This window comes from Phoenix dactylifera, chromosome 5 (genome assembly GCF_051530095.1).
Source record: "Phoenix dactylifera cultivar Ajwa chromosome 5, Ajwa_hap1_PhDact_Kaust_v1.1, whole genome shotgun sequence".
NCBI classification, from domain to species: domain Eukaryota; kingdom Viridiplantae; phylum Streptophyta; class Magnoliopsida; order Arecales; family Arecaceae; genus Phoenix; species Phoenix dactylifera.
The window spans coordinates 38,123,294-38,135,231 of record NC_143194.1 but is presented as its reverse complement, the minus strand read 5'-3'; the positions used below and the strand labels follow the sequence as shown (position 1 = coordinate 38,135,231).

Genomic DNA, 11,938 nt, shown 5'->3' with positions numbered 1-11,938 from the left:
AAATGAGAGATAAAATACCCATTATTCCAACAGTTAGAAGTAAGCTGCCTCCCATTTTTCTATGAGCCTAGGAAGAGAGATGATTCAGCTGATGTTGCCTGGTCACAGCTCGAGTGAGCAACTTCTTTTTCAGTACAGTGGACTGGTAAAATGGGAGTACTTGGCTGTATTTTCTTGACACGGGCAGCCAGCAAGAGAATATTGCTTCATGCTGTGGATGTGAGCCGCCCTTCTACATTGTCAGGCAATTCTTGCTATTTTCCTTTCTCATGTTCTGCAACTGCCACCACCTTCCTTTCTTATGTTTTGTAATTGCCACCACTTTAATTCTGTCTAAAATAAATAACCTAGTATTTCTATAAATAACCTAGTTTTTCTATAAGCAAGGAATGCTCCTATGCATGTATCTTATAAACGCCTTCACGGTATCTGCTCCTGTCAGAGGCAATATTTGATATGTTTCCGAGTACTGAAACCTAGATAATTATAGGGCTCGTTTGGTTTGCAGGAAAAGAAGGGAAAAAAGTATACTCAATGGAAAAGTAATGAGATGCCTCTTATTTGGTTGGAGTTTTAAAATGAGAGAGACGAGAAAATTGTATTCCAGGGGAATATGATTCCCACGTCTCATGAAAAAGTTTTTTCCATGAGAAACATGAAAAAGTTACTTTTCCGTGATCCAGAAATCGAAATATTTTTTCCTCAAAAAGTCCCTTCAGCATCAAATCAAGGATCCTTATTTGATCCAAAGCATGAAAAACCTAATTTTTATTAAAGGTATAATTGGAATTACATATAACTTTTCCAGAAAAGTGGATAATTAACTAAACATAAGCATTTTGAAAATCTGTCACTTTTCCATGGTCAACCAAACATGCCAAAAGTACTTTTCTAGGCATCTTCTTTTTAGAAATTTAGTTTCCAGGAATCATATTTCTATGAAAAAAATACTCTCTACGAACCAAACGAGCCCATAGGGTGAATGTGTGGTCTTCCCTCTCTCTCTCTCTCAAAAAAAAGATTAAATCTTGAAAAGCTATAAGAAGTGGATTCTCTAGCAAAACCAATTATCGATAGTTCTCTCTACTACTACTTCGTAGCTCCAAAATGAAGCTTTTTCCAAAAAGCTGTTTTTAGCTTTCTGAAGAAAGCTAAAACCGCTTTCCGAAATTTTTACCAGATACCCTTATTTCATCTAAAAGTGCTTTTGAAAGGCTAGAAGCTCTCCCAAATGGAGCCTAAGTGATTTTTCTCCGAGCCAAAAGGATCCACAATAGGTACATGATGAAAAAGGGCCGATGGTGGCGGAATGTAGAAGTCAGTCAATGCTAGATGGCAGGACATGGAAGTCAGTACAACACTGGAAGGCAGTCCGAAAATTCTAGGAATAATGGACAAAATTGTGAGTGGGTAGGATAAGAAAGAAAGCATGACCACTGGAAAATGTGAGGCTCCAGTTCTGCCCCAACTCTCGTTCGTTATAAAAAAGCCAGAGCTTGGTAGAAGGATCATCGCATTTCAGGAGAACGAGGTAGAGCGGATAAAAGGAAAATGCTTCTTCCAAAGACATTCCTCCTACTCTATCTGCTTCTCCTTTCCACTTCATTCATTCCAAATGGGACAACAGCTAGGGAGCTTGTTAAACCAAGTGAGCCTGATTTATATTTTCTCCCAAGATTTAAATTTAATCTATCATGTTCTTTCTTACTCTTTTGTACTTGACCTCCCTACTGCACCAAGACATGGGCCATATGTATAAAAAAATAAGCATGTAGCTCGGGTAAGTTGAATTTTTTTTTTTTTTCTAAAAGATCGCTAAAACATCATTTATATTTGCTTTATATGCCATGCTATCGAATCTATCTCATGATCAGAATCCATCTCATTTCTTAGCAACTGGTTGGCATCCATCTCGATCTCGAAGAAATCCAAGGCTCGAACCTAGGCGGTGGTGCTGCCATCATATTTTTCTTAAAAAACAAAAAAAAAGGAAAACAAAATCAGCTAAGCTTAGGTTTTAGTGTGTTTTCCCCCGTAAGAAATCATAAAAATCTTTTCCGCTGCAAGAAAACATTCCAAATATAATTATATCTTGCTTGTTGGTTAAATCTGAATACGGATATATACAACTTGCTATTGGTGCATGGGTGCAGGAACTGGTGGCGAGACGCCTGCGGATGCCACGGGCACCATCACGTATCCTGCGGTCCGGCCGGCACGAAGTCCCCGTCGCAAGTGCAAGAAGACTTACTATTGTCGACCCCCGGCCCCATAGCTGCAGGGTAAAATCGCAGGTGTACTACTAGTAATGGCTGCAGCGGGTGCTACATCTTCGCATACACTGCCTTGAAATGGGCATATGAACTAAATAAGCAGTCGTATCATGATGCCATGTTCGGTTTGTTGAACGTGTACTGTGTACCTAATGGTAGTTGGGAATTTTAAAGCTGCCGCGTTGTTTCTGTTGCTGTTATATTGAGCACGGGCTCTTTCTTATCTACTTCTTTTTCACTATTTTTTGCAATCCTCCTTGCTCTGATGGGACTTTTGACATCCTCTACTCCTTGCATTAATTATTAAATGGCCGCTTGCCCGAGTTGTTTACAACACCGCAACCAATAATCGCTTCTGGCAGAGAACGCCGCGTAGGAACCTTGGTACGTAGCTGCGCTTTCTACGATGATGCACCCTGAAATAGTTGACCACGTCCTCCTATCTTGTTCTTCTGTCTCTCGGTTTTGGTTATTCCTCAGTGATGTCACGGATTCTCCAGTTCCTCCTCATAACTTGCTGCGCACCCAGAATTTTCCTCCGTTCTTGCAATCAGCTATTCTGATGCTTTTAGTGCCATTTGATTGGAGCTGTTCTTGGACTGAGATGAAATCTCGCATCGTCCTCCACTAGAGCTCTCCCTTTGGGCCCCTCATAAATAACTCTACAGCTTCTCTAGGCTGGCAGGAATGCTTCAGGAAAATCACTCTCAGGTTCTGTCGCGCCCCAAATCTGCCATCCGAATTTGCCACAGTGTTATGGCTGCACACTTTCTAGAGTAAGGCTCTAGAAAATATGCTAGGCCTGAAATTTTATTTTAATCTCAAAAGTACATAAACAAAAATCATCTCATTTTATTATAAGAATAAAACTGTATAGGATGCATGGCCCAGGCTCTAATACAAAGCTTGGTGTGGTGGATTATAGGATGCATGCCCAGGCTCTGACGCTGGCGGTGCTCTCGGGTGCAGCGCTGCTACACTACTACGACGCCAAGCATGCAATTGAAAACGACGAAAAAGTTCAAGGGGCTTATAATATGTCTGTTACTTTGTTGGCAATGGCCATAAGAGTGAGAAATAATGATGTTGTTGAGGGGGTAAGACTACTACTCTCGACATCTTGCCCATTTGTACTTCGTATATATGGACTACGTATAAAAGAGGCTTTCTCTAGCGAAAAACGTTATGCTATTTTGAGCATATATATGAACAATTTCAATCTAGTATGATCTCTTCTGTGACAAATTTCTCCGTCTGGCGTGATCAAACTTAATGCTTTCATCAGGGTGTTGAAAATCTGAGAGAGAAAAAAATATATATCCTTCATTGATGGATGAAGTGATCAGGCGGATACCTTGAGCATCATCAAGTGTAAAATATGGGAGTTTGCCAACTTCTCCATGCGGAATGTGTGCATAGGGTTCGTGTTTGTGTGCAGAACAGAACGGAGGATGCATTTGCCTAAATATCTTACCCTGTTTGATTAAGCTAATCAGCCAAAGTAATCACATGCTATCAATCATCTATTGGATCACCCATGTTTGTTATACTATGATAATTTGGCTAATAACATCACATTGTTCTTCCAAAAGACTGACTTGTCGCGTATAGTTCTTCGGCCAAGCTAAGCTGGCATGATAACATCCAATGTGTTGCTAAACCGAAATCTTTTTTGAGTTGCACTAAGTTGGCAGAGGTTAGCGGTTAGACCTTCGTACCGGGCTTAAAAGTCTACCTCTTGCTTTCGGATTACTTACCCCATATCATAAGTAACTTTGACCAATCAATTCCATGGCGAATCGGTCAAGCCACTTACTGAATAAAAAATAAATGGGCAGAAAGGATAGGATTCTTATGTTTTAGGTGAGGATGTAGTCCATGAACAACAGGAGGCAAATAATGCAGCGGATCGGATGACCTTTGATCTAGGAGAACACTTCGGCTACCTCTCTCTGCTCAGTTTAGATATATTTTATTTTCTGAAGCCACTGATTGTATTCACACAAGATTGATTTGATGTAACTGCTCAAAAAAAAAAAAAACACACACACACAAAGAAGAGGCCCTTGTTCTATGGTCGCTGGACTCTAGGATATCCAACCAAATGGCCAAACCTAATTTGGTTTGTCTGGGCCTCTCTTTATATACACAAATGCAATAAATCCAGACTCTTCAGGCCGGCCCATTAGCCCTGTAATATCTGGTTATTACAGGTTCTTTCTGAAATTTGATACTCTTCCCTCTGCTGACACTGCTGTCTACTGGAGTCCGCCTTGTTACTTCGAGGCCGATCATATTTTGAAGCTTCTGCTACCTCCTCCTAAGTTGTATCCTCTCGAGTTTTCATATCACATCCCACTGTAATTCTTTGTGTATCTCTTTCTTCTTCTCTGCTATGTAATCTTCTCTCTGAATCAATAAATTCGGGTTTAGGTGGTATATGGCCTCCTCTTTCATGAAAACAAAAAAAAAAACAACTAATTGCAATCACAAAAGCTAGGCATTATTTTTTTTTTTTTTGATATTCGGTGGAGAAAAAGAACCGATGATAAATTCCGTTCATGAATCACTGGTCGAGAAATAGCAATGGCTAAAGCAAGAATCTCTAGATGGGCACAGCTCAGAGCACAAACTCTGACGAAAGCCTCTTTCCTGCATTAGATCCCCATTAGCAACAATCTGATGGCTCACCAGACACTACTCTTCTGCTGGCGGTTGGTCTCATTTCCTGTCTAAAATTTAGATATGTGACTGTCTTTTCTCGCTTCCGGTGAGCAGAGGGTGCAATAACTAATTGTTACAGAGATATTTGTGGTATTATGTGGTCGGTGATCTTGGATTCCCATACCAAATCAAAGAAGTTACTCATAGATATCCGGAAATTTTTAATTACTGGACCATAGCCTACCAAACACATTGATCTTAAATTACTGGGGATCAAATTACTTCAGCATTCGGATCACCAAGGATCTTAAATCATCTTGGTGATCCTGTTAGGGTTACCAAACGCCCCTTAGAGCTTCCGAAGGTAGGCACGAGGCGGCCATACCATCACTTATGGACCCCACCAAGTCATCCACCCATGAGCAAGTGGTTGCAAGCCTCCTCCAGAATCTTGGAAAAAACGAAGACTAACTGATTTTCCCCAAGCCAAAAGGAATCCACAAGAGGTAAATGATGAAAGAAGGGTCGATGGCGGAACGTAGAAGTCAGTCAACGCTAGATGGCAGGACATAGATGTCAGTCAACACTGGATGGCAGTCAGAAAATTCTAGGAAGAATGGACAAAATTGTGAGTGTGTAGAATAAGAAAGAAACCATGACCATTGGAAAATGTGAGGCTCCAGTTCTGCCCCAACTCTCGTTCGTTATAAAAGCCAGAGCTTGGTAGAAGGATCATCGCATTTCAGGAGAACGAGGTAATAGAGCGGATAAAAGGAAAATGCTTCTTCCAAAGACATTCCTCCTTCTCTATCTGCTTCTCCTTTCCACTTCATTCATTCCAAATGGGACAACAGCTAGGGAGCTTGTTAAACCAAGTGAGCCTGATTTATATTTTCTCCCAAGATTTAAATTTAATCATGTTCTTTCTTACTCTTTTGTACCTGACCTCCCTACTGCACCAAGACATGGGCCATATGTATAAAAAATAAGCATTTAGCTAGGGTAGGTTGAATGTTCTTTTTTTCTAAAAGACCGCTAAAACATCATTTATATTTGCTTTATATGCCATGCTATCGATTCTATCTCATGATCAGAATCCATCTCATTTCTTAGCTCAACTGGTTGGCATCCATCTCGATCTCGAAGAGATCCAAGGCTCAAACCTAGGCGGTGGTGCTGCCATCATATTTTTCTTAAAAAAACAAAAGAAAAGGAAAACAGTGGGCTTAAGTATATTCTGTGCATGTCAGCTACATATATATCCTACCCCTAGATGTTCTCACCCTTGCCAGAATCAGCTAAGCTTAGGTTTTAGTGTGTTCCCCCCCGTAAGAAATCATAAAAATCTTTTCCACTGCAAGAAACATCCCAAACATAATTATATCTTGCTTGTTGGTTAAATCTGAATACGGATATATAACTTGCTATTGGTGCAGCAACTGGTGGCCAGACGCCTGTGGATGCCGCGCGCCCCTTTGCATATCGTGCCCTGTCACCAAGGTCTGCCGTGCCATCAACTGGGCCTGGCCTTCCATATACTCGCAGGTGCAAGTATTACCGTTGTCGACCCCCGGTCCCATAGCTTTAGAGTAAAATAGTAGGTGTACTACTGGTAATGGCTGCAGCGGGTGCTACATCCTCGCATATACTGCCTTCAAATTGGCATATGAACTAAATAAGCAGTCGTATCATGATGCCATGTTCGGTTTGTTGTACGTGTAATGTGTACCTAATGGTAGTTGGGAATTTTAAAGCTGCCGCGTTGTTTCTGTTGCTGTTATATTGAGTTACGGGCTCTCTCTTATCTACTTCTTTTTCACTATTTTTTGCAATGCTCGTTGCTCTGATGGATGCCGACATCGAGCAGGTCCTCCGCCGCCCTCAAGTCTGCAGGTCACTAATAATATCACATTGTTGCAGGTCACTGACCTCAAATCTGCGAAGCGGTGGATATGCCTGTGAATCAGACAATATTCTTAGAAATTCGACCTCCTTGATTCTAACATAATGCACTACAAGAAAATACACTTTCAGCGACCACTTTCGGCGACTAAATAAATAGTGGTCGCTGCAAATAAGGCTATCTGCGACCAACATCCTTATTAGTTACTGAATGATTGTCCTACACCGACTAAATACATATTTGGTCGCGGAAAATCAAAACCAAGTTGGCGGGGTGGAGGTAAAACTTTTGGCCACTAAAGTTTAGTCGCGGAGGTAAAACTTTTGGCTATTTGCGACCAACATCCTTGTTAGTTACTAAATGATTGTCCTACAGGAGGTAAAACGTTTGGCGACTAAAGTTTGGTCACTGAAAATAAAGCTATCTGTGACCAACATTCTTGTTAGTTACTGAATGATTGTCCTACACCGACTAAATGCATATTTGGTCGCGGAAAATCAAAACCAAGTTGGCACGAGTCCAATATTTCGCGCGAGCTGGAGGTAAAACTTTTGGCGACTAAATTTTGGTCCTTAAAGGTTCACCTACAGCGACTAAAAAAAATTTAGTCTAGGAAAACTTTTACGAATGGCGCCTTTTTCCGATGAAAAAATTGGGTAGAAAGTTTGAGTTTTTTAGTGACCAAACTTTTGGTAGTGGAAGGTTTCCGTAAAACCGAACGATGTTGTACTAGCCCATGTAAGATGCTAATTTCTAAGTTCAAAAAAAAAAACTGCTTATTTTCAAACGGTGTCGTTTAACACCTTAATTCACTTAGGCATATCCTCGTCTCTTCGGCTGAATCTAAATCCCACAACTTTTCTTCATACTTAAATTCTTTTTATTATTATTATTATTATTATATAATTTTAAAAGCTCGAGCTCGGTGCTTGACTCTTTGTCAAATAAATATACGGATCGACAGGATACGCGGCATGCGGACGTGGGAACGGGAATCCGCTTAGAAATATATAGAATTCTTGGACATCCTACGGGCAGGATATTTTTGAGTAATTATAAATTAAAAAAAAGGTAAAAAGAGAGAAATTTAAAATGAAACTAATTAAGTGTGCCTGCCGCCCCACCCAGATTCCTTCGATAGCCCAAATCCCAATCGCTCTCCAGCCATTTCTCTTCAATTTTTTTTGGTCTAAAACTACTAACCCTATATTCAATCTACCATTGAAGTTAAAAGGAGCGTATTGTTCTGGATCTGCTGATAAACATGACCAAAAGCTTAGATCGGACCCCATTCTGCCAGTTAGTACAGTTCAAATTTGAGAATTCATATTCCAATGATTCTTAAACACAACGCGACATGGCTACAATGGACGTGACCTTCAATGCTTACCATTAATGCTATTAATTATATCTATAGGAAGAGAATTTTGTTTTGCATTCAAAGAATGATGGCTTTTCATAAAACTTATTTTCAAATAACTAAAATTCGTAGAATTCATGCCTCTTGTTTTCCTCCCTTCTACATCTTTTAGTTAGTGGGCATTCTTCCATGGGTTTAACACTAATATGACCACAATTAAACCATTTGAAACAGGGCAAAGAGTTTGTAAAGGCTCTTTTTGGAAAGAAAAAGGTTTGGGACCTTTTGTTTTAGATTTTGATCCCAAATCTGTATAAATTCTCAGCAAGATTAGATAGACCTAGCAGAATTCAACTCCACTTTGACCCCCCCAATGGCTTCTATCGTTATTCAACTTAAATAGCTTACCATATCCTCTTTTATTGTTATTGGATCTGGTTTAGATTTGGATCTAAAACTAGATAACCAATAACTACTGTTATTGGGGTATTGGATACTAAAATCTTAATCAACTCCCATTATGATCCAATATAAAATTCACACAGAACAAACTTGTCCCTAATTGACCTCCTTACATGGCCGAAGAAATTAGCAAATGGGAATGGCACCAGTTGGATTTCTTCCGCTAGGGCTCCAGATTCACCTCTCTCACCGTTGGTTGATCCGGATTTGGGCGGAAATGTCGACGATGGAGCACCTCTTCATGCAGATTTTCGAGCGGAAGAACTGGATCAAGGACCAACAGGCAGCAGATCAAGTCCCACGTGCAATCTCTGGCCTACAACCTCCTCGCCGACGGCACCCGTCCTCCTCCTTGGCTGTGGGCCATGGAGTCGGCTGAACCTGGTTGCCCTAATATTGAAGGTATTCGATTTCTTTCTCCCTTGCGTTGGGGTTTCTAGGATTTTGAGGTTCTTTCTGGAGAAGTTTCTAAATTTCTTCAAGATTTCTTATTACTGAATCGAGAGTTTGAGATTTAGGGTTTTGTTATGAATTTAAAGGAAAGGGGGCTTTCTGGTTTTTGATTTGAACTCGTTGTAGCTTAAAGGTTTCTTGAATTTGTCATAGGGTTTTCATAGGTTCAATATACTGCTACGAATTTAAAGCTCTGGCATTCTGGTTCTTTCTTGTGTTTTACTTGGTGTCTGGAACTATGGTATTTTGTGTTTCCGGTGTAGTATGTCTTCCTCCTCAGATTCTTGAAATATTGGCCATAATTAGCTTGAATTGTTTCCGATAGTTGCCCGAGAGTTCTTATTAATATGTATTTAGCGCTGATTATTGTAGAAAGCAATCCTTTTTCTTAGTTCCTTTTGTAGGGTAGGTTTTAGGTGCTTGATCCAGGAATGTTTTCTTTAAATCTTTAATTTTTTGCTCATGTTGCACGGTTTTATAGGACAACTTGTCCTCTGGGTTACCGGAAGCCACAAGTATCATTAAGTACTCAACACTGCTTGATTTTGTTCAGCACTGGATTTGGAAAGCCGTCTATACCTCTCTGAGTACCGCTAACAGTTACGGTCATTATTCTTCAAAACATTGTGTTGCTTTGGATTCATAGTTTTATTGTTTTTCAGAATAATGCAGGAATGCATCGTTGAGAGCTCTGCTGTGCTGTAGCACAGACCAGTGTACCACAAGATGTGCCTCCTTGGATTACCTTTTTCCTAGCATCAAGGTTTTAGGAAAATGCAACAGAGTTGTGACACCCATTCTTCAAGTTTGATGAGTGTGTAGCTATTGGTGGCCTGCTGCCTTGAGTGAATCAGCAACGGACAATGGAGCATGATAGAAATGTGATCTAGGCTTTCATCCAGGCCTTCATCCAGGACAATGGAGTATTCTATATTAATGACACTGCAGAGAGACGTGGCAATTGGAAAGTTGTCCAAAGATTCAAGCATCGAGGTATATGGGATGGGCCACAGATGAGTGATTTAGAACCCAATGATGTTGATTTAGGTACTTGTACTAGTTGCATTGATCATACTACATAATGATTTTACTTATGTTTTTAGGACAAGTTCAAAATCTCAGATGATTATCATGGCAATCTAGTTATCCATACGAACATGTGACTCAAGAGGATTGGTGCCACTTAATTGACGATGTGTGGAAAAGCAAAGAACACAAGGTAACTTACATATTTAGTGCTTCAGAGTTTATAAGTAAAATATTTGATCATAATGTTTTCTTTAGATTTTTAATTTGTATTTTTTTGAAGGTGAGATCAAAAGCTGGCAAAAAGAATAGGAAAAAGCTTGAGTACAATCATTGTTCAGGATCTCGGTTATTTGTTGCAACAATGACTATACCGGTAATATGTTTTTGAGTATGTACTGGCTATATTTTTAGTGAACTGCCTGTGAAACAGTCTATGGGATAGTTTTAGCTATTGTAAAATAGACAATTTGCTGCAAGTAGATTTTTTATTCTAGTTTGCTGCAAGTATATTTTTGGAATCCTTTTATACAAGTAGATCTGACAGTTATTCTAGTTTTCTTATTATGTAGTGGCTATATGCTAATCTAAATTATACTTTGCAGCAGGAGTTTATTGGTTGTGAAAACCTTGAATTTCCAGAATTCTATAAGAAAACTCATACCAAAAAGAACAAAGAGTGGATTGATTCTATTTGCGCTATGAAACATGTAGGTATCTAAAATCTCAATAATCATTTAAATCTGTTTCTGCTTTTGCAAGGTTATATACATTTAATTCTGTTGTTACCTTTGCATTGACAGTCAAAGATGTTGAGCTTGCGAGAAGAATCTTCCCAATTCGGTGTGCAATTAACATCAAAGGAGATGTCTAGGCACGCACTTGGAAAAAGAAAGAGATACATTCTTGGATTTGGGGTTGGGCCAAAGCCCTCTTCATCTTCTTCCACACCTAGTCGTGTGTCACAAGACCATGTTGGGGAGTTGCAGAAACTTAAAGCTGAGATGGAGGAGATGAAGATGGAGCGTGAGGAGTTGCGGAGACAATTGGAACAGGAGAGAAGAGAGCGCGAGGAGGAAAGGAAAGAGCGAGAGGAAGAACAGAAGCAAATTGCACATCTTACAAGTTTGGTGACAGAGTTCTTAAAGGAAAAGACTCAAACGCACAAGTCATCCATCCATCATGATGGGGCCATATATTCAACTGGTGGTACAAATACTCATTGGTATGTATTCTCATTTATATTACGTAGGTTATTTAGAGATTTTGACTAAATTAAGCAAAATGTCATTGTGAACTTATACTTGAATTTTAGTTTATTATTTTTCACATGTGGTTATTGATTGTGTATTCTTTTTTGCTTTCTCAGATACATGGCGGAGTTATGAGCATGTGAAATCTAGTTTTTGGTACATGGATAGCTTTTGTTCAGATGATCATGGTGGAGTTGTCTACAAGCAGAATTCAGTTTTTGGTATAAGAATATTTTTGTCTACATGATGGTTGTTTGGATGAATAGCAAGATCAGATATTTTAGGATTTTTAATTTACATTTTGATGTGTTTGGTGATGATTATCACCTTAACATATGGTATGGATGAAACATTGTGATGTATGGTTAATAGGTATGCTTGACTTTAGAGTTATAGATGATGATATTTATAATGGATGATTATGGATTCTCCAACATTGTGTATACTTCTATTTGGATGAGCAAATGTATTGTGCAATATGGATATTGGATAGGCTGTGTTGGTTGTACAGGATTTGGAACGAGCCCAAAAATAAATATTAAGC

The 11,938-nt window shown here is 39.4% G+C and overlaps 1 protein-coding gene and 2 long non-coding RNA genes across 9 annotated transcripts; all 3 read left to right on the top strand.

Annotated features, from left to right (window-relative positions):
- Positions 1–1,509: 1,509 nt before the first annotated feature.
- Positions 1,510–2,473, top strand: LOC148703608 (uncharacterized). Its single transcript, XR_015987578.2, has 2 exons — positions 1,510–1,648; positions 2,154–2,473. It is a non-coding gene; the product is annotated as an uncharacterized LOC148703608 (long non-coding RNA).
- Positions 2,474–5,626: 3,153 nt separating this feature from the next.
- Positions 5,627–6,745, top strand: LOC148703611 (uncharacterized). The gene is made up of 2 exons (XR_016413389.1): positions 5,627–5,812; positions 6,374–6,745. It is a non-coding gene; the product is annotated as an uncharacterized LOC148703611 (long non-coding RNA).
- Positions 6,746–8,545: 1,800 nt separating this feature from the next.
- On the top strand, positions 8,546–11,828 carry LOC149753573 (uncharacterized). 7 transcript variants are annotated; one of them, XM_089931018.1, is made up of 7 exons: positions 8,546–9,064; positions 9,778–10,108; positions 10,219–10,334; positions 10,425–10,517; positions 10,747–10,851; positions 10,945–11,366; positions 11,511–11,828. In XM_089931018.1, coding segments are annotated over exons 4-7 (540 nt in total). In that variant the 5' UTR covers positions 8,546–9,064; positions 9,778–10,108; positions 10,219–10,334; positions 10,425–10,505; the 3' UTR covers positions 11,512–11,828. The 7 variants fall into 7 exon arrangements, with proteins under 7 accessions (XP_089787144.1, XP_089787146.1, XP_089787143.1 ...); XM_089931020.1 differs by having other exon boundaries at positions 8,740–9,064; positions 9,778–10,162; positions 10,259–10,334; XM_089931017.1 differs by having other exon boundaries at positions 8,761–9,064; positions 9,597–10,108.
- Positions 11,829–11,938: the final 110 nt, after the last annotated feature.

Coding starts and splice junctions, on each gene's coding strand:
- LOC149753573 (XM_089931018.1), top strand. Junction 10,852..10,944: donor CTATTTGCGCTATGAAACAT/GTAGGTATCTAA, acceptor TTGCATTGACAG/TCAAAGATGTTGAGCTTGCG.